Below are 21,144 nucleotides of genomic sequence, written 5' to 3'. Positions count from 1 at the left end.
AATCAACTTAAATATGTATAAAAATGAAGGACAACTCTCTGCTACAATCTACTGGTAGTATTATAATACCAGCAGAACTAATCTCAGTCATTGATTAAAAAGGGTATTTTTGTACTTTGTTAACTAATTGGTTAGCAGTATTTTATAATTTTGTTTTTAGCAATAAATATCAAAGACGATATTATCCCTTTGAAATTCTACTACACCTAATATCGTTGGTAGTATAATTTAATCTTAATCGTTCGTAAAAATAGATCGATGTAGATTAAATTCTGCTACAAATAGAATTTACCGGAGTTAGCCCCAAAAATGAAAGCTACAATAGCACCTTATAATATATACTGTGCAATTTCAAAACTATGTATCTGGAAGTTTAACCACAGAAACTATGTATCTGGAAGTTAAAAAGAGTGATGGTCAACAGTGACCAGCAAAAATTAGAATGGAAGTAGCATATATCTTTATGGGCCAAAAATTTGCAGGAAAATGTCTAGAATTCTGTAGGGGAACACGATTTTCTCCTGGATGTTACTAACATAAATTCATTGATCCATTATGGTTCCCTCATAATGTTATGATATAATGTCAATGAATGAATCCATGACGGAAGATTACAGGACCGTCATGTATGCAAGGTTATGGAGCCGTACGCTTCAATCATACAAGAAGGTGAATTTCCACCATGGAAGCTATACCCACAGTTCACATCGATTAGCCCTACCAGGATTCATTATAATTAATATTAATTGTTTCTTTTTTCATTTTCTATTTCTTTGCACGCTTTGTCATGCATTAAGGTTGGGGCTAGTTCACCAGGTTAATCATGTAATAAAAACAACCTATAATATAAAATTAGTTAGAGCATACACTCAAAGACCTAGGTAGACAAATATGCATTCCTATAGTCATGGATATCCAAATTAGCATATGCTCGTAACCCCACAAATGGTTTTCAACAAATTTATTGGGATAAGTGAACAACACGAGGCGTGTTGCACACCTAGAAGTGTGAGGTTTTGCAGGAAGTGGGAGTGGGAGAGGGAATAGAGGAATTGGGAGGTAGAGGCAATGGCCATGGGAGCGGTCGACTGCGGTTGGAGGATGTGACAGAGGGTGGTGGTTGGGAAGAGCATAGTGAACATAAGGGCAGTCTCAGTGTTTAGTTTCACTACACGGTTTTCAAAACAGCTAACTCGATGAAACAATGCACGAAATAACTACTCACAATGCAATGTTTCATTGTATCATTTTCAAAGCTAAATAAAGTATTTAATTACTGCTGGAAGTTTAATTGCATGTAGACAGTGTTTGATTGCATGAAACGTCTCAAGTCTCTCAATACGAGTTTCACTGTGTTACCGAGAACTTGGTAACGGTGCCTAAAGGTTTCATGGCCATGAAATAAATTTTCTCTCTCTCCTCATAGTTTCATCCAAATATACTCTTTTGTATTGATGTATCACTTAATTAATGTGTATGACACCTTCACGAAACCCCCGTTAAGACTGGCCTAACAATGATGGCACAGGAGGTGGGGAGGAATTAAAGGGGAAAGAACTCACCTAAATGATCACCGATTAGCTCATCAGAGAACTTAGGTCTCGTTGGTCTCAATTAAGTTCTTTGTATTCAAGGGGTAAATGATTGAGTTGGAGGATCAGCCAGGTGGCAGTGTTAGTTTTGAGTTGTGACTTCGAGTAGAATAAAAATTCAAAGAAAAGAGGATATAAGGGAGAGCACATTTTGGAACTCCCTCTTTTAGCTATACATGAACCAAACTACTATATGACGGCTCCAGCTGAAGAAATGGCACCACCTCTTCCACTGAGAAAATTGCTATTTTACCACTCTCAAAATCAGAATTATCTGAAATGTCATTTCTAGTTTTGGATTCACTAAAATGCCACTGTCAAACAAATGTGGCAAGCTAATATGCCATTTTCACTCACTTGATGTAAAATAAATGTTTTGGCCATGTTTTTTTCCCATGACTTGACCAAATTGCCCTTGGTGAGTTTTTTTGAGCTAGTCAAATTAGCTTGTTCTTCTACAAGGCATGTGATGGCAAGATAGCAATGTCATGAGATTAAAAGAATCACATAAATCACCAGTTAAATTCAACATCATTTTTATTCTTTAGGACATGTTTTGAAGGTAAAAAAAATCAACTCCACGGATACAAATGACCACCAAACAAACAATATTAGCAAATAGTATCAAGAGCAAACAAGAACACTGCTAGGAGCAGAACGTACCGCTACTCAACAAAAGAAACAAGGCTGGCTCGGATTGAGCAACATGTGGCACATAAATAATCACGGCAATTCTGTCATCTCACCGAGAAAGAAAAGGGTGAAATTGAATTAATTGAGAGGAGGCAGAACATATGGTATTTTAACGTGTTACACTTTTTGAGGATGGTATTTTAGCGAATTCAAAACTGAAAATGACATTTTAGCGAATTCAGGGTTTGAGAGTGGTAGAATAGCAATTTTTTCACCTCTGACATGCAATTGGTAATTCGGTAGCAACCACAATTGGTACAGTTACCATCCTCTTTAAAGAGGCATGAACCTATATAGTCTCTACCTATATTTCATATTTCTCATTTTCGAACCCTTAACTATAAGGACAATATAACAAGCCCAATAGTTATATTGTGGACACAACTTTGTTTTTCAAACACACAATTGCCTGCAAATTTTGATTAATCTTTCAGTATCACACGATGGTTGATTGGAAAAAAAAAAGGTTGGTATTGACGCAAGTAGAAGATAATGTAAATTGAAATGCAAAAAGATAAAGAGCATTCACACCTTATGTCTTGAATGGAATTGAAATGCAAAGAATGTAAGCCCTGTATTTTTTTTTCTTTTAAAACGTATATAGATCCTCGTGCTTAAGTATATTTATACTAGAGATATTCATACTTGAAGGAATTGCATGTTTGGATCTCTAGATTACCAGTACTATAATTTCTTAAAGATGATTTAGAGCCTTATAATCTAAAAATATGTTTGAATCACATAACAAAAATGTGAATATTTTATTCATGCGATCCAAACAAATAAATTGGGCTATCAGGCTCTAAAATATGTATATCGAGATCTAGTTTGGATAAAACCGGATATCCAAACATACACGAAGAGAGCTCCCCTAGTATGATAAAAGTTTTACAATCCGAATGACAAAGCTTACAGGGTCAGCACAAGTCACAAGCTGAGTAATAACAGTTCAGCACCATGAAAGCAAGTAATTTTACATTGCATATAGAAAGTAGCAGTGCAGCAAGGGAAATTTGAATTAGTGCTGGTCCAGTAAGAAAAGCTAAGCAACACCGGCCAATCAGCAAGAGTGACTTCTGTTTTTCTGTTTCCACATCAACTTCTGTTCTCTCCTACTATCTTTATCTTCAGTTCAGTCAAACAGTCAAACAGTAACGGCATCAAATACTAGTTATCTGACTTAAATAGTAGTTGAATATAAGCAGGATGATCCTGGTCCATTATATAGACCATTCCTCAGTTGCCAAGAATGTCCGGTATATGGTGCAAAAGGTGTTCCTATCATTCCTGAAAGGTGCTGGCTGAGGTGGTGGTGAATTTCTGGTCTAACATAACCATAGCTTTGAGAATGGGTAAATGAACCACCATGATATAGCTTTCGTCGTTTGCCAAATTGATGCTGCTCCATGGCTTGTGCATTTTGCTTCTGCTTTCTACGCTGAGTTCTCTTGTTTCTCTTCTTCCTCTTCTTTCGGAACTTTTGCATCCTTCGTTCTTTTTCTTGTTCCTCGAGTTGATTTTGAAGCTGCTGCTGTTGCTGTTCCTCTTGATGCTTTTGATGCAAGTGTTGCTGCTCTTGTGACATTTGGTGATGCTTCTGATGTGGACTTGAAGTATCAGAAGAAACATCTTCTAGGCTATGCGTCTTGTTTGCATATTTATGTAACAGCTGGGTAATTTCTGCCTTAATTCTGTCGCAATGGACAGAGTCAATATTGCACTCACCAACAACCCTCCATGACAATATTAGAGCATTGACCTGCTTTGAGATGGCCTGTTTCTGCTCAACACAAGATGCATAAGGTATTAAACCAATTTTGAATACAGCATATCTGTATATCAGTATGTGAAGCAAGCAACCGTTTATCATGGTAAGTGATCCTAGTGTTTTTAAATAAATTGAATATGATTATTCTTCAAAAGCAGTATGAGGATATAACTTTAAAGTACCCACTATTACCTACATCCTAATTACATCATTATATGAAAAACATCCTTAAGTGCATGCTTCAAAATTTTGTATAATGCAGCTTTTACAAAGCCAGAAACACAACAGGGTCGTTTTCCTTTAAATCATAATAACAGGGTTGTCCTATAAAAGAAAAAGAATATAGTTTTTGTTATTTCTAACTTTGCAATGTAAAACAGCTACAGGAACCAGATAGCAGATGAATGCAATATTCTTCCGTTCATACTCACACGGATTTGATTAGAAAAACAAGTTCAAGTATAAATAAGATAGGGTACTGCATGAAAAAGGACAAACCAGTGACTCTGAATCGCTTTCCTTGCTCATTATCTCTTGAGCAGTCTCCCTGGCATTCTGAATAAATTCCTCCATGATGGGAAGTGGAGGATATTTGTCTGTCAAATTCAAAGTGCATGCCAATCTGACAGCGACAAGTTGTTGCCCGCGTTTAATCAAATAACCTACTGAATCTGTAAAGAACAAGAGAGAATTATAAGAAGTGCACATGGACCCTTATTGGATATAGAAAACTTTCATGAGATATAATTATGGATTAGCAAATACAATGTGAACAAAAGTGTAATATTGAAGTCAGAGTTTAGGTTATCAAAAGATAAAATTAAGATGCTCCATATTAACTGTGACCAAAAGTACAAAACATAAACTTCTACTTATATATAGAGAGAGAAGGATATTTTTACCCGGCCTCTATATCCACTCGGATATATGCAGCCATTTTTATTTTGAGAACTTTGAAAATTTAGCCTCTCAAATACTCAAATCTGAAGTTCATGCTCCTACGGAGATTTGAACCTAGGAGCTTGGGTGCTACTCAGGTCACTGCAACCACTAGGCTATGTGCCTTTTCACAAATTTCTACTTATATATAATTAAGCAATGTGAAAACACGGCCCCAAATCAATGAATTTCCATATGGGCGAACATTGTGATTGTGCTAAGCTGCCTAAGCATATGATGTGTAGCACATATTGCCTACAACATATGAAATTATGACTGGGCAATAGGAGGCATTGAAACTGTACCAGCCAACTTGTGCACCACGCCGAGATACTTGCAGAGAGAGACGCAGCTCTCGGTCTTGTTGCCCGGGAGAATTCCAAAGAAATGGGTGATCTCTTCGGCATCGAAGTCCAAGGCAATGTTGTAGGTGACAAGAAAATTGAGAAGGCCCCATACGGCCAACCGGCCGAGGTCCTTGCTCCCGATCATCTCCTTCCACTCCTTCGCCAGCAGATTGGCCTGCTCCAGCGTGTCCGCCGACAGCGGGATGGCGAGCTTGGGCACGCAGGTGAGCAGCGCGACGCAGGTCTCCCACACACTGTCCTTGATGGGCTCCGGCTCAGTCCCGGCCAGCAAGTCCCTGACGACGCGGACGACGAGTACCTGCGGTTCGGGGGCGTTGAGAAGCGCTGGGAAGAAGTGACGCCGGGCGGAGATGCAGCCCCAGTCGGACAAGCGCACCATGCGCGCCAGGCTCGAGGAGTCCATGTCCGCGCACGCCCCCACGAGAGACCGCCTCACCGACGCATCCGCGCCGGCTCTGCCTGTGAAGGCTGGAGCCGGAGAGATCGCCACCTCCTCCTCCTCCTCCTCCTCCTCCTCCTCTGCCTCCGCCGCCGTGTTGGTCTCCCCATTGCCGTCCTTCTCGGCCAACACCTCCATGGCGTCCTCCGTGTTCGTGTCCTTCCCCTGGGTTTCTTCGTTAGGAGGCACGTCGATTGGCTCCCCCGTCTTGTCGTTCTCCTCCTCCACCCCACCGTCTTCATTGCCGCGAGGCGACTCGGTTGCCACCTCCTCCACCATAGTGTCCTCCTCCTCCTCGGCTTCCACGTCCAGACACCCCTTCATTCCCAGGCTACCCTCATCCCCACCGTTTCCTTCTTCGTCCTCGTGGTGCTCGACGTGGGGCTCTTGGCCCTCCACCACAAGGTGTTCGACCGGTGGCTCCACGCGGCGGATGGCGGTGGATGGGATCGCCGTTCCAGCGGCGGCGGCGGCAGTGGGGGCGGGATGGAGAGCCAGGAGCTGGCGGAAGCGGGCGGAGATGGAGGACTGGATGGACGAGACGTGGGCGTCGATGTCGTCCCAGCGGAAAGGGATGGGGATTGGGGAGCAGGCGACCAGGCCGTCGAAGGCCACGCGGAGCCGCTCCTTCTTCCTGGCGAGCGCCCCGATGGCCGCCTCCAGCTCCGCCATCCTCATCCCCGCCGCCGTAGGAAATGAGGACGGGGGCGGCGGCGAGGGGGTTGGCTGGGGTTTCGGGGAATCGGACACCATTGCACTGCGGCGATCAGCGAGCCGTGCGGGCGCGGCTTGGGATGGGATGGTACAAACGAGAGGGGAATAGCCAAATAGGCGGGGGGGTGGGTGAGGATGCTTTATAGTCGTAGGAGGTCAATGCTGCTGCTGCTCTCTGATAAGTGGGCCCGCCGTCTGAATGGCACAAAACATGTCTTTTTTTTCTTCATGAATTCAGCGTGACTCACTCCATCCAACCAATCTAGGGTCATCTTAAATGTATACTTTTGTTAGGATGTTGTAAAGCTACACATGTTATAATGTATGCCCAATGAATATGAGTGGTCTAGTGTGTCACTGAAATAAAACCACTATAGAGATATTTCTACTATGCAGGTTAATTTAAATGAGACTACGAAAACTTTATATTTCGGTCCATATTTGATGCCTTCCCCACCTCCTCTATCAGCGCCCTCTGTCCACATCCCTCTCCACCAGCATAGCTCCCTCCTATCCCCATGGTGGTGTCTCCACGTCCCTCTCCCCTCTCCAACGTCCTCCTCTCTCTGGTGGCGGTGCAGATCGAGGCAAGAAGCAAACATGTTCTCCAAATCGAGCCCGAGACAACAGATTGAGCCCTACCGTCGGTGAACCGAGCTCAAGCATCGATCAACCAGTGATAGATCGCAGATCAAGAATCGAGCTCGGTAGTGGTGCCCTCCATAATCATCCCTTATAACCGGCCATGTTTTCTCCTTCGCCGCCCTTACCAGCCCATCTTGTCGTCGTTCACCACCTTCCCCTCTATAAAGTCACGACACAAGCAGGGTTGTGAAGGTGGGGAGGGGACTGCATGTGCGACAATGCCCTCTCCTAACACGGTGCAGAGGCCCTAGCCTTGCTCATGAGCAGCCTCACCCTGACGAGACTCGTGTGCCCTCTGTAGACAGCGAGTGGCTCTACACGTCTCTAGCTGAGGTGGATCTATGGTGCCGCCATGTGAGGGCTAGAACAACTCGTCAGCTCACCGCACCGTGTTTGCCCTAAGGTGCTAGTTTAACTAAATATACTTCAATGTTTATACTTGTAAATCTTAGAGTAAGGTGTGTCGCGCTGTAATAAAAAATTTCCCCTCTTTCCCAACTTTCTCTACCCTTCAACATTAAATGTTTTAGCTAAAATATTTTTTTATCTTGACACCAGTTGTCCAAATGAGTAGCATGTGCTTAGAAGTTATAGCCTAACTCCCTTGCTCCAATGTATTGCACCTCTCCCACTTATTTATCTCTCCTCTATGCACATCTTTTGAAGTTACATCGAAGTTGCCCTAAAATAATGTACTCCCTTTGTTTATCGATTGTGGTAACATATTTTTTCTAATTCAAAATTGTTTAAGCTTGATTAAATTCATTAGAAGCACAGAAACATCTATAATAATAACATATTATTTTCTAAATCCATCATTGAATATATTTGAGTATATATGTTTTGTTTTAGAAATGTTGCTATTTTTCTTTTATAAACATGGTAAAAGCTAAACTAGTTTTGTTTAGAAAAATCAAAATGTTATACAGTATGAAATGAAGGGAGTACGCGATTTCCATTAAGGAAAATGTATTGAAAAATAGGCTTTGATGAAAGTACAAGGGATGTGAAAATGGAAATTCCTAACATTGGTTTGTACAATTCAACTGGAGCGATCCAGGTACGGTGCACTCATATAAGGGCATCAACAAATGTTTGTTTATAAAGTCATAAATAAGGTGGGACCTAACAAAGTACTCCCTCCGTAAAAAAACAAATTCTCCGGTTTCCATGTCCAACATTTGACCATCCGTTTTATTTGAAAAATTTTCAGAAAATTAGAAAAAAATTTGTCACACGTAAAGTACTATTCATGATTTATCATCTAATAAAAAATAAAATATCAATCGCAAAAAAATTTAAATAAGACGAAGAGTCAAAAATTGAAGATAAAAAGTGGAAAATTTGTTTATTTTGGGACGGAAGGAGTAGTTATTTTTTTGTTAAAAACCACATAATGACTTAAGTAGGTAATAAGGTGGATCTCACGGGAAAATATAGTAGGGAGAGAAGAGAGAATCAATATATTCTTATCTATTATCACCCAGCAAAGCATATCATTATTACCTGGTTTTTGTTACTAACTGGTTCCACAATGTTCGCTACTGCTCCCTCCGGTTTTCGCGGTTGATTTTTGATTTACGTGTGATCATTCATCTTATTTAAAAATTTTGTCTAAATATATAAAATTGTAATTTATACTTAAAGTTATTTTAGTAATAAATCAAATTATAACTAAATAATCAATAATTATAGATTTTTTAATAAGATAAATGGTCAAATATAGATAAAAGCCAATGACGTTAACTAAGAAACACACGAGGGAGTAGCTAGAAGACTTGATTTGATATCTTACTATGGCCGTGTTCGGTCAAGGGAGTTAGATATCTAACTCCTCTCTTTTTCCATGCGCATGCTTTCCAAACTGCTAAACGCTGTATTTTTTCCGAAAATTTTTTATAGGAAAGTTGTTTTAAAAAATCATATTAATGCATTATATATTTTTTAATAAATTAATAATTAATTAATCATGTACTAATCTATTACTACGTTTTTCGCGCCGGATAACTAACCCTCTCACTGTCTAAACGAATACAACCTGTGTGCGTTTGGAATACATTTGGTCCGTATGAGCCATCCAGGCTGACTCTGACCTAGATAAGTGGATACAAATAAAGTTGTTTGGTTGGTATATCTGCTAAGACTGTATACCCTGAGATATTATTTGGTTGGCTCTATGTATATATGTTGTATACATGAGATTTTGTTTGGTTGAACGCAAAAGATATGAATTTGGTTATCTCCTCTTTTATAGTTTATGGGTGAAAAATATATGTGAACTGGCCAACAAATAGTAAAAATAACACATATATTCATTAATTTTTTATCATTCATACACATACATAGTATGAAAAAAAAATTAAAAAAAGAAAAAAAAATCCTGAACGGGCGGCGTGTGGCGGCGCCCGCGGATCCAACGACGGACGGCAGCACGCGGCACCGCGGCCACCGAACGGGCGGCGTGCAGCGCAGCGGCTACGGATCCGGCATCTACCCTATAATCCTCAAACACCCACCCTTAAAATTATGAGCATAATAAGGAGCACATCAATTGTCAGAAGCTATTCTGAACAAAGACAGTCACCAAAACTATACATACATGTTGTTAATGAATATAACAGTACAACATGGGGCAATCGGAGCAAACATACTTCAAGGGGAAAATTTCCTTTAAGATAAAAAAACTAAACTGGTTTCATGCTAGCATAAACAGGCCAATACCTCTTCACTTTAGGGTTTTATTGTGTTTATACAAACCATCTATTGAAAATGGAATGAGCTATAGCAGTGCATGGGTTGACCTATGGGTTTAGGAGCACACGGGACCCATGTGTCCGCAAGCTACTCCCCTTATTATTTTAAAATTGATGCAGTTAACTTTTGAATATATATTCGACCATTTGTCTTATTCAATTTTTTTCCAAATATATAAAATTACAAAATATACTTAAAATTACTTTATTAATAAATCAAATCATAGCAAAATAGTGAATAATTATATAATTTTTAATAAGACAAAAGATCAAACGTATATTAAAAATCAACAGTTTCCATTAAAAAAATCTGTCTATATGATATACGGCTGATATTTTTTATGTTCTCAGCTGAATTTCTGGCCGTCTGATATACCACGTGTAAGCATCGCATACCACGTCTCCCCACGCGAGCTGCAACCATTGCGACTTGTGAGCGCTTTTGTGTCATGTTTGGTCGGATCTAGGCTTGTTTGTTGTGTTTTGTTTGATGTCTTAAAAAGGACCAACAAACAAATGGACTTCAAAACGCACGGCTAGCCCCATGATCCATCCACAAACGAAGCCATTTTTAGTTACAAACACAACTGTACTATACACTACTAAATGCTCCCAAAAAAGATAAATTATAGTAAAAAAGGTTTCAAAACAAAATAAGTTCTACAAAAGAAATGATCATCAGGTACAGCTGTGAGCAATTATAAACTAAAAAAGGGGAGAAAAAAAATCTCACCACAATGATGTGATTTGTTCACTTCAATAGCTTGGTTGCCTTATCACAATCATTAGGTTCAAAATTATATTACCTTATCACAATCGTCTTTTTTAAATAGCTTGGTTGCCTACTTTCTAGATCTGTCATTCTTTCTGAAATGAGAAAAATCAGTTTATCAGTGAGTTTTTGCAATGGAACATCCGTTAATACCTACCATTCTCAGCCTTTCATCTATAATTTACTCCCTTCACTAGAAAATATTTATCATTTAGAACAAGATTTGGTTACATTTTTAATATTTTGACTATGAATAATTTCTTAAATGATTAGTTTAAATACAAAACAAATTATATACATAGATTCATCTTGAAAACTACTATCAAAATATAATAAATTATTAGATTTTATAAATTTATTCTAACACAAAATTGGTTGTTAAAATTTAGAAATTTGACCAAATATTGACATAAATGATGGATATTTTTTATCGGAGGGACTAGTATCAAATTAACACTAATATATGTCTTTAAAAACATGTGTCAGCATATAAAACAGTCTTTCAACTATGGTGTATTCAGATTTGGGTTTTCTCTAAGCATTCAGCAACATTGATTAGTTGATTATAGTTTATTATACATTGAAAATCTGTTGTCCACGTAGAAAAGCAATGTCAGAAATTAGTTAACAGTAGTTTTGCTAGTATTTGCTTGACTAACTGAGCAGTTAATTCTGCACACCATAATAGTTTTTTTCAAATTCATCTAGTAGATTAAGTTCTCAAAACCATTTAGCTGACAAAACTAGAAGATACTAATAATTTCTGACATTGCTAACAAAACTAGTGCCTAACCAAATACTACCTGCTAGCTGATTTTTTTCACAAAACTAAGTATAGGATTGAACTAAGAAATTGTAGTACCTAACCAATGAAAGATCAGCCAGGCCAAAATTACTTCATATATTCGTAAGCTACAAAATAAACAAAAACTATGATGGGCTGGCTAGCAACACGAGTTGGTGGGTTAACCGGGCAGGGTTTGAGATTCACCCCTACTTACCATTGATATGAAAGCACTTCCTTTCATATCCAGCTATAGACTGAAATTTTCTAACAGAGCCACACATGGTCAGCGCTGATTAATATAGTTTATCTTTATCAACAAAACTAGGGGCCTGTTTAGGGGAGCTTTAGATTCGAGAAACAACCGTTTGGTAGCCAGCTTTTGAGAATTTGGAAAAAGCTCCGCAACCCAACTTCTCCAGCTTCTAACTTCTTGGTTTATTTTCTATAATCTGTAACTATAGATTCTCAGAAGTTGTGGACTGTTTGGGGCAGCTTTTAAGCTCCCCCAAACAGGCCCTAGGTAATATACCTAATCAAAATTAATCTATGTTAATCTCAGTGCTTCATTAATGTTTTCTAACAAAACTAATCTCTATTGACTTAGATGTGCAAAAAAATCAGCTCATGCTTGGTGCTGACAAAACTAAGAAAAATTCTTTATTTGTCAAATGTAACAAAACATGATAGAGGATTTAGTGAATTTAATGACAAAAGTAGGTATGAGTATTTTAGTAATAACAAAACTAACTATTGTTAAGACTATTGACTAGTAATAAATCCAAGAATTAGCTAACAAAACACAAAGCAAAGAATACAGAACAAATCAGTATTAGCTACAAAACACAAAACAAAGAATATAGAAGAAATCATCCACTAACATGATAAGCCATGGGAAATGCCTCGATGCATATCTCTTTCAGATTTCAGTCCTAAAAAAGGTGGCAACTCAATTACAGATTAGCTCTAGGGAAGGCTTCAATTGATAGCAAAGATATGAAGCAAAAGTCATGCACCTGCATGTCTATCCGCATGTTGTGCCAACATACTCAAATAAACAGATCACACACACCCCTTCATAAAGAAGCGGGCAAAAGAAAGTTGTCCATGGCTCCATTCACCAATGACAAACAAAAACTAGCAGATTCTATTTTAGTAGCTGCTTTTTCAGACAAAGCATAATTATATTAGTGTATGACAGAGGTAACGCTCACTAGTGATCACCCCAAAGCACTAATGCTCTTTTTTGACAGAACTAACAAAACTAATTATCCTTCTCTCCTTCCATTTGGCTTCGCAATCTCACTGACCTCAATAAATGTCCACATCCTGGAAAGAATAATACTTACAACCTTGAAAAGTACAAAGAAATTTCAAATCAAGGACACAAATTCCTGAAAAGAAATGCCAGATTCCATCACCTAAATCATCCATTAATTCCATCCCCTAAAACCTAGAAATGGAGAACAAAAAGGAACAGATCTTGCCCCCAAACCAGTACTAATACCCAATCTGGACTTCGGAGCTAGCGGAGAAAAGTCTCACATAATCATCCATGAAATATGCCTGACAGGAGGACCACGGATCTTGGAATAGATCGGATGGCCACAAATTCAGCTGATAACCTAAAATATTTCAGCCGGCAGATGTATAGCAATTCCCTTCTAAAAAAATTGGAGGGAGTATAATGCAGAGAATCTACGTCCACTAAAGATAGGTCATGCAATCAATTGATTTGATCCCTTAATTCATTGATTTAGGGACCCAAAGGATCCAACGGTGCATATAAAGTTGCCTCTTTATGTGCCTCATTAATCACTAGTAGAAGTACTAACCACAGGCAGTTCATACCATTGGATCACCAGCATCATCTTACTAAACACACTAATGCATACTAAACTATAAGCAGTTGATACCATTGCATCATCACCACCATTCTACTAAGTAAGAGCAATGAATCCTAAACCAAAAGCCTGCAGCTCACAAAAGACGATCATACCATGAGAGAGGAACGAACTGAGATGTCAGTCGATGATTTTGATGCGCTTACTGAGCACCCTCTTCCTCAGGTCGTGTCGCTTCAGCATCATTTTGATCTCCAGACAACGTTGCTTCTTCGCCAGGGAGTTCAATCGGCCGGCCGTAGTGTCATCGATGAACCCTAATCCCCTCTTGAGAGCATTGCCCGCCCTGCCTTGGCACTCTGCTGCGCTGATCCGCTCCACCGTGTCGACGAGGTCGGGGTAACGACGGCGCAGCTCGTCGGGGCTCTTCGCCGGCGCCGGCGCGATGCCCTTGCCCCATATGGCCTTGGAGAGCTCGAACCTCCTGTGGCATTGGCCCGGGCGGGGGGTGGAGAGCATCTTCTCGTACTGCGCCCGTAGGCGACGCACCTTCTCGTAAATCTCGGTGACGGTGAACTCCTCCTTGTCGAGGCCGCGGCCGGCGAAGAGGCCGAGCAGCTGGCAGCGGGCCGGGGGAGCGCGGTGCTTCTTGACGTGCGCGGCGAGGCACTCGAGGATGCGGAGGTCATCCGGCTCCGACCAGGCGCGCACGAACCTGCGCGGCTCGTTGGTCTGCGCCTCTCCAGCGGCATCCCCCGGTACGGAAGGCCGGAGGGTGACCCCAGTCCCAGAACCATTCGCCTGCGCGCCCCGGAGCTTGTCGGAGGGGCCAGGATGGGCAGTGCGCCGCCGCGTCGAAACCATCGCCGCCGCCGCGAGGGGAGGAGAGGTGCCGGGGTGGGGTGTTGGGACTGGTGCCTGCGATTGCGGGGGATGAACACGGGGGGGAGGTGGACTCGCCTATTAATGCCTGCCGAGGAGACGAAAAGACCACTCCGTGTGAGATTACTGTAGCTGAACTTCCCTCCTTCTTTCTTCTCTTGATTTGTTTTTTTATAATCGTATATTATCCGTGCTGCGTTATAACAGGATTTTATTAAAAAATATTATTACTATCTTATTAAATAGATATCTTATTAAATGGGAGATAGTAAAAATGGTTTGATATATAAGACTTAATTATTTTTTATTTTAAAAAATAGCAGAGGTTGGGTGGTCCACCATCACTGCTCCTTAAAAGTAGGTAGGGTCACAACTAATGCATTTGCACCATATTCCCTCCATCTTAAATTAATCATCATATAAGGTTTAGCCACAAAGACTAAGAATCTATTTAATTAGCATTAGAAAACTAAAGTTACAAATAACAAGCTGCATGTATATATACATAATTGAGATAGAGAAAGTATTTGATATGTCAACGATCTTCGTACCTACATTACCTCGCACTTTTTATTAAAAAAAAGTGACAGTGGGTAGTTCTAAATCGATAAACAAATATCTTTTTGCATTAAAATTTAAACTCATGTGGTTTCAATAGATTTCATATTCTGTATTGCATAAGAATAATTAATAATCATCATCACTATAGTATTCTTTGTGCTCTTTCTACTGAGGTATATTTTTTATTTTTTTATTTGGTTTGGCCAAAATTTATTGTTTCCCTTGACACGCTACCTAAATATACAATGTAAAGTTATCCATGTGATAAGACGAGCTCTGAAAGATATATCTTGATATTTGGAACGATTTGTCTTGAAATTTATTTATGGTCATTGTGAAGTTGGGAATTGTTTTCTCTTCAACTTGGAATGGAGGAAAATATTGTTTGAGGGAGATAATGGGGTCCTAGGTATAAAAACTCTCTTGCCTGCATATAGGCGTCGAGGTGGTGACAGCGGTAGCATGGACAGCAATGGCGCACGATGGTTGACCTCGGATAGGTGAGGACATGTGATTTGGGGCGTGATCTCATAAAGATGGATCAAATCGGACGGTCCACGTATCATCTACACTTCTTTCCTTTACCACCTCTACAAATCGCGCACACTTTTCATCTACCTCTTATAATCTACTTAATCTATGCCATCCATTGAAACACTAACCTAATTAATTAGCAACCAACCACACAATCAGACCTTTCCTTTAAAAAAAATCAACATTTTCAGGAAGAATACTTCAAAAAATAGAATATGTGTTTCTCTACATATTGTTTCAGTTGAACAATATTATAAACTTTGGTATATCATCTGATTTATATTATACCAACTTTCCCTCACCGCATTCATATCTCAAATTATGTCCCTCTCTTCAATTGGTTTGAGCCGTTAGATTTGTCTAATTAGTAAAACAAATTTATGCATTATAGGATAGATTAAGATGGGTTCTATGATCATACTATTTTCACTTAGCTTGGTTTGAGCGAAGAACTTTGTTCCTTTTTCCCCTTTCAACATAATGTTTCGTTTCTCAATGTGGATACATATTTGCAAAAAAAAAATTTATGAATAAAATTTTTATATACTTATTCTTAGTAATCTAAAAGTCAAGGATGAAAAATAAACTTCGATAAAAAAAATAAAAAATTAACTTTAAATTTAAAGTTAAAATTTAAATTTTTGGTTATAAGCATAAGCGGAATTGAAAATATAGGGGAGGAGGAGAGACAAAGCAATAAATGGTGACAATGGTTTTTTGCACTAGGTTTCATTATAATGGATAACTATGTGAAATGGAGTAAATAAATCATACATCGTTTGCATATAAAAACTTTATCATGGATAGATACATAATTGCAAGAAATTTCAGTTAATCCACCTGTATGGCTAGGAGCCGAACTAGCTCATACTCGGATTATTCTCTTTTTTAAGACAAAACTTTAGGCCTCCTTTACGATAGAGAAATCTTACAGATATTCACGAGAATTATACCACTCCCTCAGTTTTTTTCTTTGAGGCCGTTGACTTTTTGATTTGCATTTGACCCTTGATCTTATTCAAAAATTTAGTACAAATATATAAAATTATAAATCATACAAAAAGTTACTTTAACAATAAATCAAATTATAATAAAATAATCAATAATTATATAAATTTTTTGAATAAGACAAAGCGTCAAACATAGATCAAAAAGTCAACGGCGTCGAACAATAAAGAGGAGGGAGTAATCTTTACTACTATAAAAGCCTTCAGTGGTGAATATTTACAATTTACCCCCTTAACTTCGTAATTTTAAAAAACAATCAAATCTAGATGGATATCCACATAAAATCCAAATTGATATAGATATTTTTTATATAAAATAGATGGTCACATAACATATATGTTTTTATCTTTTGCAAAGTACATGCATTCAGCTGGTTGATATAAAATCATGTAAAATTCCTGCTCTTGAATGGATCCCTCTAAGTTGATACATTTATTACAAGCCTGGCCTTTGTCCAGATGAACCCTGATGAGGTCATTGTGCTTTTTTAGCTTTACTGCTGGAGGTTAAAATTTAGCTTAATAAACTGACCAAGTCTGAACTCTTCAATCCAACAGAACCATAGAAACTAACGACATGATTGTAACTCTTAAATTTCAGAAACACAATGTCGTAAAAAAAAAAACACACACACACACACACAAAGCAATGCATAGTATTTATCAGTATGGTAGCATTGAGTTAACTCGAAAATGGGTGTTTTACATACAAAGGTTTGGTCAATGTACCCATCTATGATCCCTAACCCGTCCTTGCTCCCACATATGCTGGAGATGCCATTGCTGCTGATAAAACTGCTGCTGATAAAGTATAACTAGATGTTCAGGTGTTCGGCAAATGCGAGACCAATGCCCACTGCACCCACACCTGTAGCAAAGCTGCCCTGCATTGTTGCTATTCTGGTTGAACCGGAGATGATTTCCATTGCCATTGCCATTGCCCTTGCCAATCACCTTGCTCATGTTGCTAAGATTGGTGTTTCCGATGTGGTTGCTTTTGCTGCCATGGCCTCGTCCGCCTCGCCTCTTTGCGCCACCTTTTCGCCGGCCTTGCTTCTGGTTGCCGGAGTTTTGGTTTGGGCCAGCTCCGGCCGCGACGGGTTGCGGTTGCGCGCAGGCATCGCCGGAATTTTGGTTCTTGTCGATTGCCGTGGCTGATGATTCACTTTGTTGTGATGCAACTGTTGGTGGTGCTGGAACCGGTGCAGAGTGGTTCTTGGCTATGGGGTGATGATTCCTCTCCGCCGGCAGGTCGCCGGAGTTAGGGGGGTTGGCCATGCCGCACGGCGGCGGCCGCGGCAAGGTGTTCGTGATATTGGCCACGCCCACGCGCGCCGGTGACGGCGTCGAGAAGCCTATGATCGGCGGCGGCGAGCGATTCATGGGATTAGACACGAATGCGCACACGCTTTGCTCGGGCGGCGGCAAGGAGTGGCCGAGGGGCAAGGAGGAGCCCGCGACCACCGGCGGCGGCAAGGGGCACGTGGGATTAGCGTTAGCCACGTCCACGACGCGCTGCTGCTGCTGCGGACGCAAGTTACCCGCGTACCGGGGTTTACCCATGTGCATGTGCTGCCGGGACACGGAGCCACCGGCGTTCATGGCGTTAGCGGTGTGCTGCCGCTTCCGAAGCACAGCAGGGTCAGGGTGGCTGCCCTTCTGGCGGGCGCTGCCGCTACCTATGTGCTGCTTCTGCAGCACAGGGCAACCAGGGATCGGAGGTGGCTGCGCTGCACCGTGCCACGCGAACCCATCTTGCACGACGCAGTCGCGCTTGCCCGCGGCATCCGCCAGCCTAGGGGCGTCCATGCTCGCGCTCGCGCATGCCGCCGCAAGACCCGAGACGCCGCATGGAGGAGCCGAGCTCACCTCCGGGGCCTCCTCCTTAACCCGCACCGTAGACGGAGACGCCATCTTCGCCGGCGCCGGCATGTCCTCATCCTTCACTTCATGCAGTCGGACGTCCTCCATCTCCGCGTCCTCGCCGGACTCCACGCCGTGGGGGTCAACGGCGGCGGGCGCGGGACGGGAAGCCTCGAGGGCCCGCATCTGGCTGAAGCGGGCGTCGATGGAGGAATGGAGGAAGGAGAGGTAGGCGTCGAGGTCGGACCAGCGGAAGGGGAGAGGGATCGGCGACGAGAGGACGAGGATGTCGTAGGCCTCGCGGAGGCGCTGCTTCTTGTCGTGCAGCGCCGCGATGGCGGTCTCTATCTGCGCCGTCGTCATAGGATGCGCCGTCGTCATAGGATGCGCCGCTGTCGGCGTTGGCGTGGCGGCGGACTGTGGCGGCATCTCCGTCGCCAATTCGCGATCGATGCTCGCCGCGACCGGTGAAGGGAACCGACGCGACGCGACGCGACGCGATTTATAGGCACGGTCGCGAACGGTCCGAGGAGGATAGGATTAGGATTAGGATTATGATTAGGCCACGATTATTACGATTAGAGTTTGTAGTTTGCGGCGTACTGCTCCCTCCCTCGATTACTGTCTCGTTTGGCACACGGGGATCCCGGCCCAATCTCTGGGAACAAAGCCCTGGGGAGAAATTTCCACGGGCCTGCTTACATGCACGTTTGGAAGGAATTTTTAATTTTATTTTTAAAAATATTTTACGGAATTATATTTCTATTAAAAAATTACACAACTCTAACCTACTTGCACCCAACCAGAGGGTGTGATATATAAAACGCACTGTAAAAGAACACAATAGGTGACATGGCAAATGACGAGAAGGCCACGAACTACGTTCGTTGACAGGGACGGGTTTTTACATTTTGACCCCTTAGCACCCTTACATAGGGTGGCAAGGGGGTTAAATGCAAAAATCTAAGCACGCGAACGGCGAGGCAGCGTGTGCGGACAGCGAGACACGCACGGACTACAAGGTAGCATGCTGACGACGATGCTTTTTGCATTCAGCCCTATTGCCATTCTATATAAGGGCACCAAGGGGCCTCCCACACGTCGATAGCTGTCACACCCGGAGTTTTGTCCTAAGCCTAAGATCGTAAAAACAAATTCATAAATAATAATTGGCTTAATTAACTCAGGAAAAATCCCTCTAAAAGAATCTAATTTAATTAAATCGAGGCTCGCAAATCGACTAACTGGATTTAAATTCAAATTGCAGAAGTATAAAATTTGGCCAAACAAATTAATTTAAAACTCAGCAAAAGTGGGGTTTTTCTTTTTCCCTCCTTTTTCCTTTCTTGTTCCCTTCCTTCTCAAATTGGGCCGAAGTCCAATTTTCCCCTCTTCCTTTTCTTTTTCTTTTTTTTTTCTTTTTCCTCTCCTCCTTCCCGGGCCGGCCCAGCCGAGCCAGCCCACCTCTCCTCGCTCGGCCGGCCCAGCCGAGCCGGCCCCCGCTCCTCTCCCGCGCATGCGCGCCTCCTCCCAGCCGGGCCGCCTCGGCCCCGCTCGCTCGCCCGCGCTCGCCCACAAAGTCCGTGCCGCCTCCCTCCACCTTTGCGCCACTGACAGGTGGGGCCCACCTGTCAGTGATCGCGCCCTTGCCAGCCCGCGCCGCGCCGCGCCGACCAAGTCCGAGTCCGCCGCCGCGCCGCAACCGCCGCCACCGCAACGGCCGCCGCCGAGTCCTCGCCGCGCCCGACTCGGTCTCCAACCTCCGCCCCGCCCTAGCCGGCCTCCCCGCACTATAAATCCCCACCGCCGCCACGCCGTCGCCCACTTTTTCCTCTCCGCCCGAGCCGCCGCCGCGCTGCCTCGTCGCCGTCGCCGTTCGATCTCGCTAACGGACGACCTTCGCCGCCGTCTAGCCGCATCATCACCTCCGCCTCGCCGTCGCTGACTTGCTGCCGCCCCGGCCGTCGCCGGCGGGCATCTCCAGCACCCGAGCATCCTCTCGCCACCTGGTCGCCGTCGCGCCCGACCTCCTCACCGCCGTCGATCGATCTCCGCCGCCATCGCCGATCAACCGCGCCTACCCGTGTCACCACCTCCGCCTCGATCTCGCCGACTCACCCGCACGGTCGCCGCCGCCGGTGAGCGTCTCCTTCCTCCTCCCCTCTCTCTTTTCCTTCCCGGCCGACCGCCACCGAGCCGCACGCCGTCGCAGGACGTGTGCAGAGCTCGTCGTCGCCGTTGCCCGCTGTTGTCGTCGTCGCCTTCGTGACGCCGTCGTCAAGCCGCCGTACCCCGCGCCCGTCCGCGCCCGCGCTCGTCGCCCGGTCGTCGTCGCCGCGCTAGTCCGTCGCCACCGCTTTGCCCGGCTGCGCCGCGTGCGCCGCCGCCTCGGTCGTGCGCCGCGCGCCGTCATCGGACGCCGGTTGCCGCCGTCGCGCCGTCGCCACCGTGCCACGCGCCATCGCCGTGCGTCACCGCTGCCGCCGCCGCCCGCTGCCGCCGTCGACCGAGCCGCTCTCCCTGCTCCCCTCTCTGTTTCTCACTCGCCGACCGACGGGCCCCACCCATCAGCCGCCGCCGCGCCCTTCCTCTCTCTCCTTCCCGGGCCCGCGTGTCAGTCCCTCCTTCCCCCTCTCCCTCACCGACAGGTGGTCCCCACCTGTCAGCCGTCAGCGCTTCCTCTCTCCTCGCTGACGTCAGCAGCCCCATTAATTGCGCAATAATTAATTTAGGACTTTTCTGTTTAGTTAAAAACCCAGAAAACTTCTAAAATTCGTAAGTAATTCATCTAGTCTCCGTTTAGGTCCATTCAAATTTCATTAAATACATAAAATTGTCAAGAATCCATTAAAAATACTTTCTTTTGCTGTTTCAGTAGAGTTTGTGCCTGTTTTATTTATTTTCGTGCTTTGTCGCTTAGATTCGGACCCCGCCGAAGAGCCGGTTTACTTCGAGATCGTCGCTGAAGTTCCCCAGGGCCAGAGCA

The 21,144-nt window shown here is 43.1% G+C and overlaps 3 protein-coding genes across 3 annotated transcripts; all 3 read right to left on the bottom strand.

Moving 5' to 3' along the window:
* Positions 1-3,243: 3,243 nt before the first annotated feature.
* LOC102723012 lies at positions 3,244-6,552 on the bottom strand. The gene is made up of 3 exons (XM_040522541.1): positions 5,298-6,552; positions 4,552-4,724; positions 3,244-4,065 (listed from the first exon to the last, which is right to left on the bottom strand). The coding sequence occupies exons 1-3, from the start codon at positions 6,550-6,552 to the stop codon at positions 3,466-3,468; spliced, it is 2,028 nt and encodes a 675-aa protein (XP_040378475.1). The 3' UTR covers positions 3,244-3,465.
* Positions 6,553-12,360: 5,808 nt separating this feature from the next.
* LOC102722734 lies at positions 12,361-14,238 on the bottom strand. Its single transcript, XM_006664919.3, has 2 exons — positions 13,467-14,238; positions 12,361-12,796 (listed from the first exon to the last, which is right to left on the bottom strand). The coding sequence occupies exon 1, from the start codon at positions 14,173-14,175 to the stop codon at positions 13,492-13,494; it is 684 nt and encodes a 227-aa protein (XP_006664982.2). The 5' UTR covers positions 14,176-14,238; the 3' UTR covers positions 12,361-12,796; positions 13,467-13,491.
* Positions 14,239-16,675: 2,437 nt separating this feature from the next.
* LOC102705520 lies at positions 16,676-18,610 on the bottom strand. Its single transcript, XM_006651515.2, has one exon. It carries the CDS (start codon positions 18,585-18,587, stop codon positions 17,016-17,018), a length of 1,572 nt encoding a protein of 523 aa, XP_006651578.1. The 5' UTR covers positions 18,588-18,610; the 3' UTR covers positions 16,676-17,015.
* Positions 18,611-21,144: the final 2,534 nt, after the last annotated feature.

This window comes from Oryza brachyantha, chromosome 3, assembly GCF_000231095.2.
Source record: "Oryza brachyantha chromosome 3, ObraRS2, whole genome shotgun sequence".
In the NCBI taxonomy this organism is placed as follows: Eukaryota; Viridiplantae; Streptophyta; class Magnoliopsida; order Poales; family Poaceae; genus Oryza; species Oryza brachyantha.
Note: the sequence above shows the minus strand (reverse complement) of the source record. Positions and strands in the feature narration are given on the sequence as shown.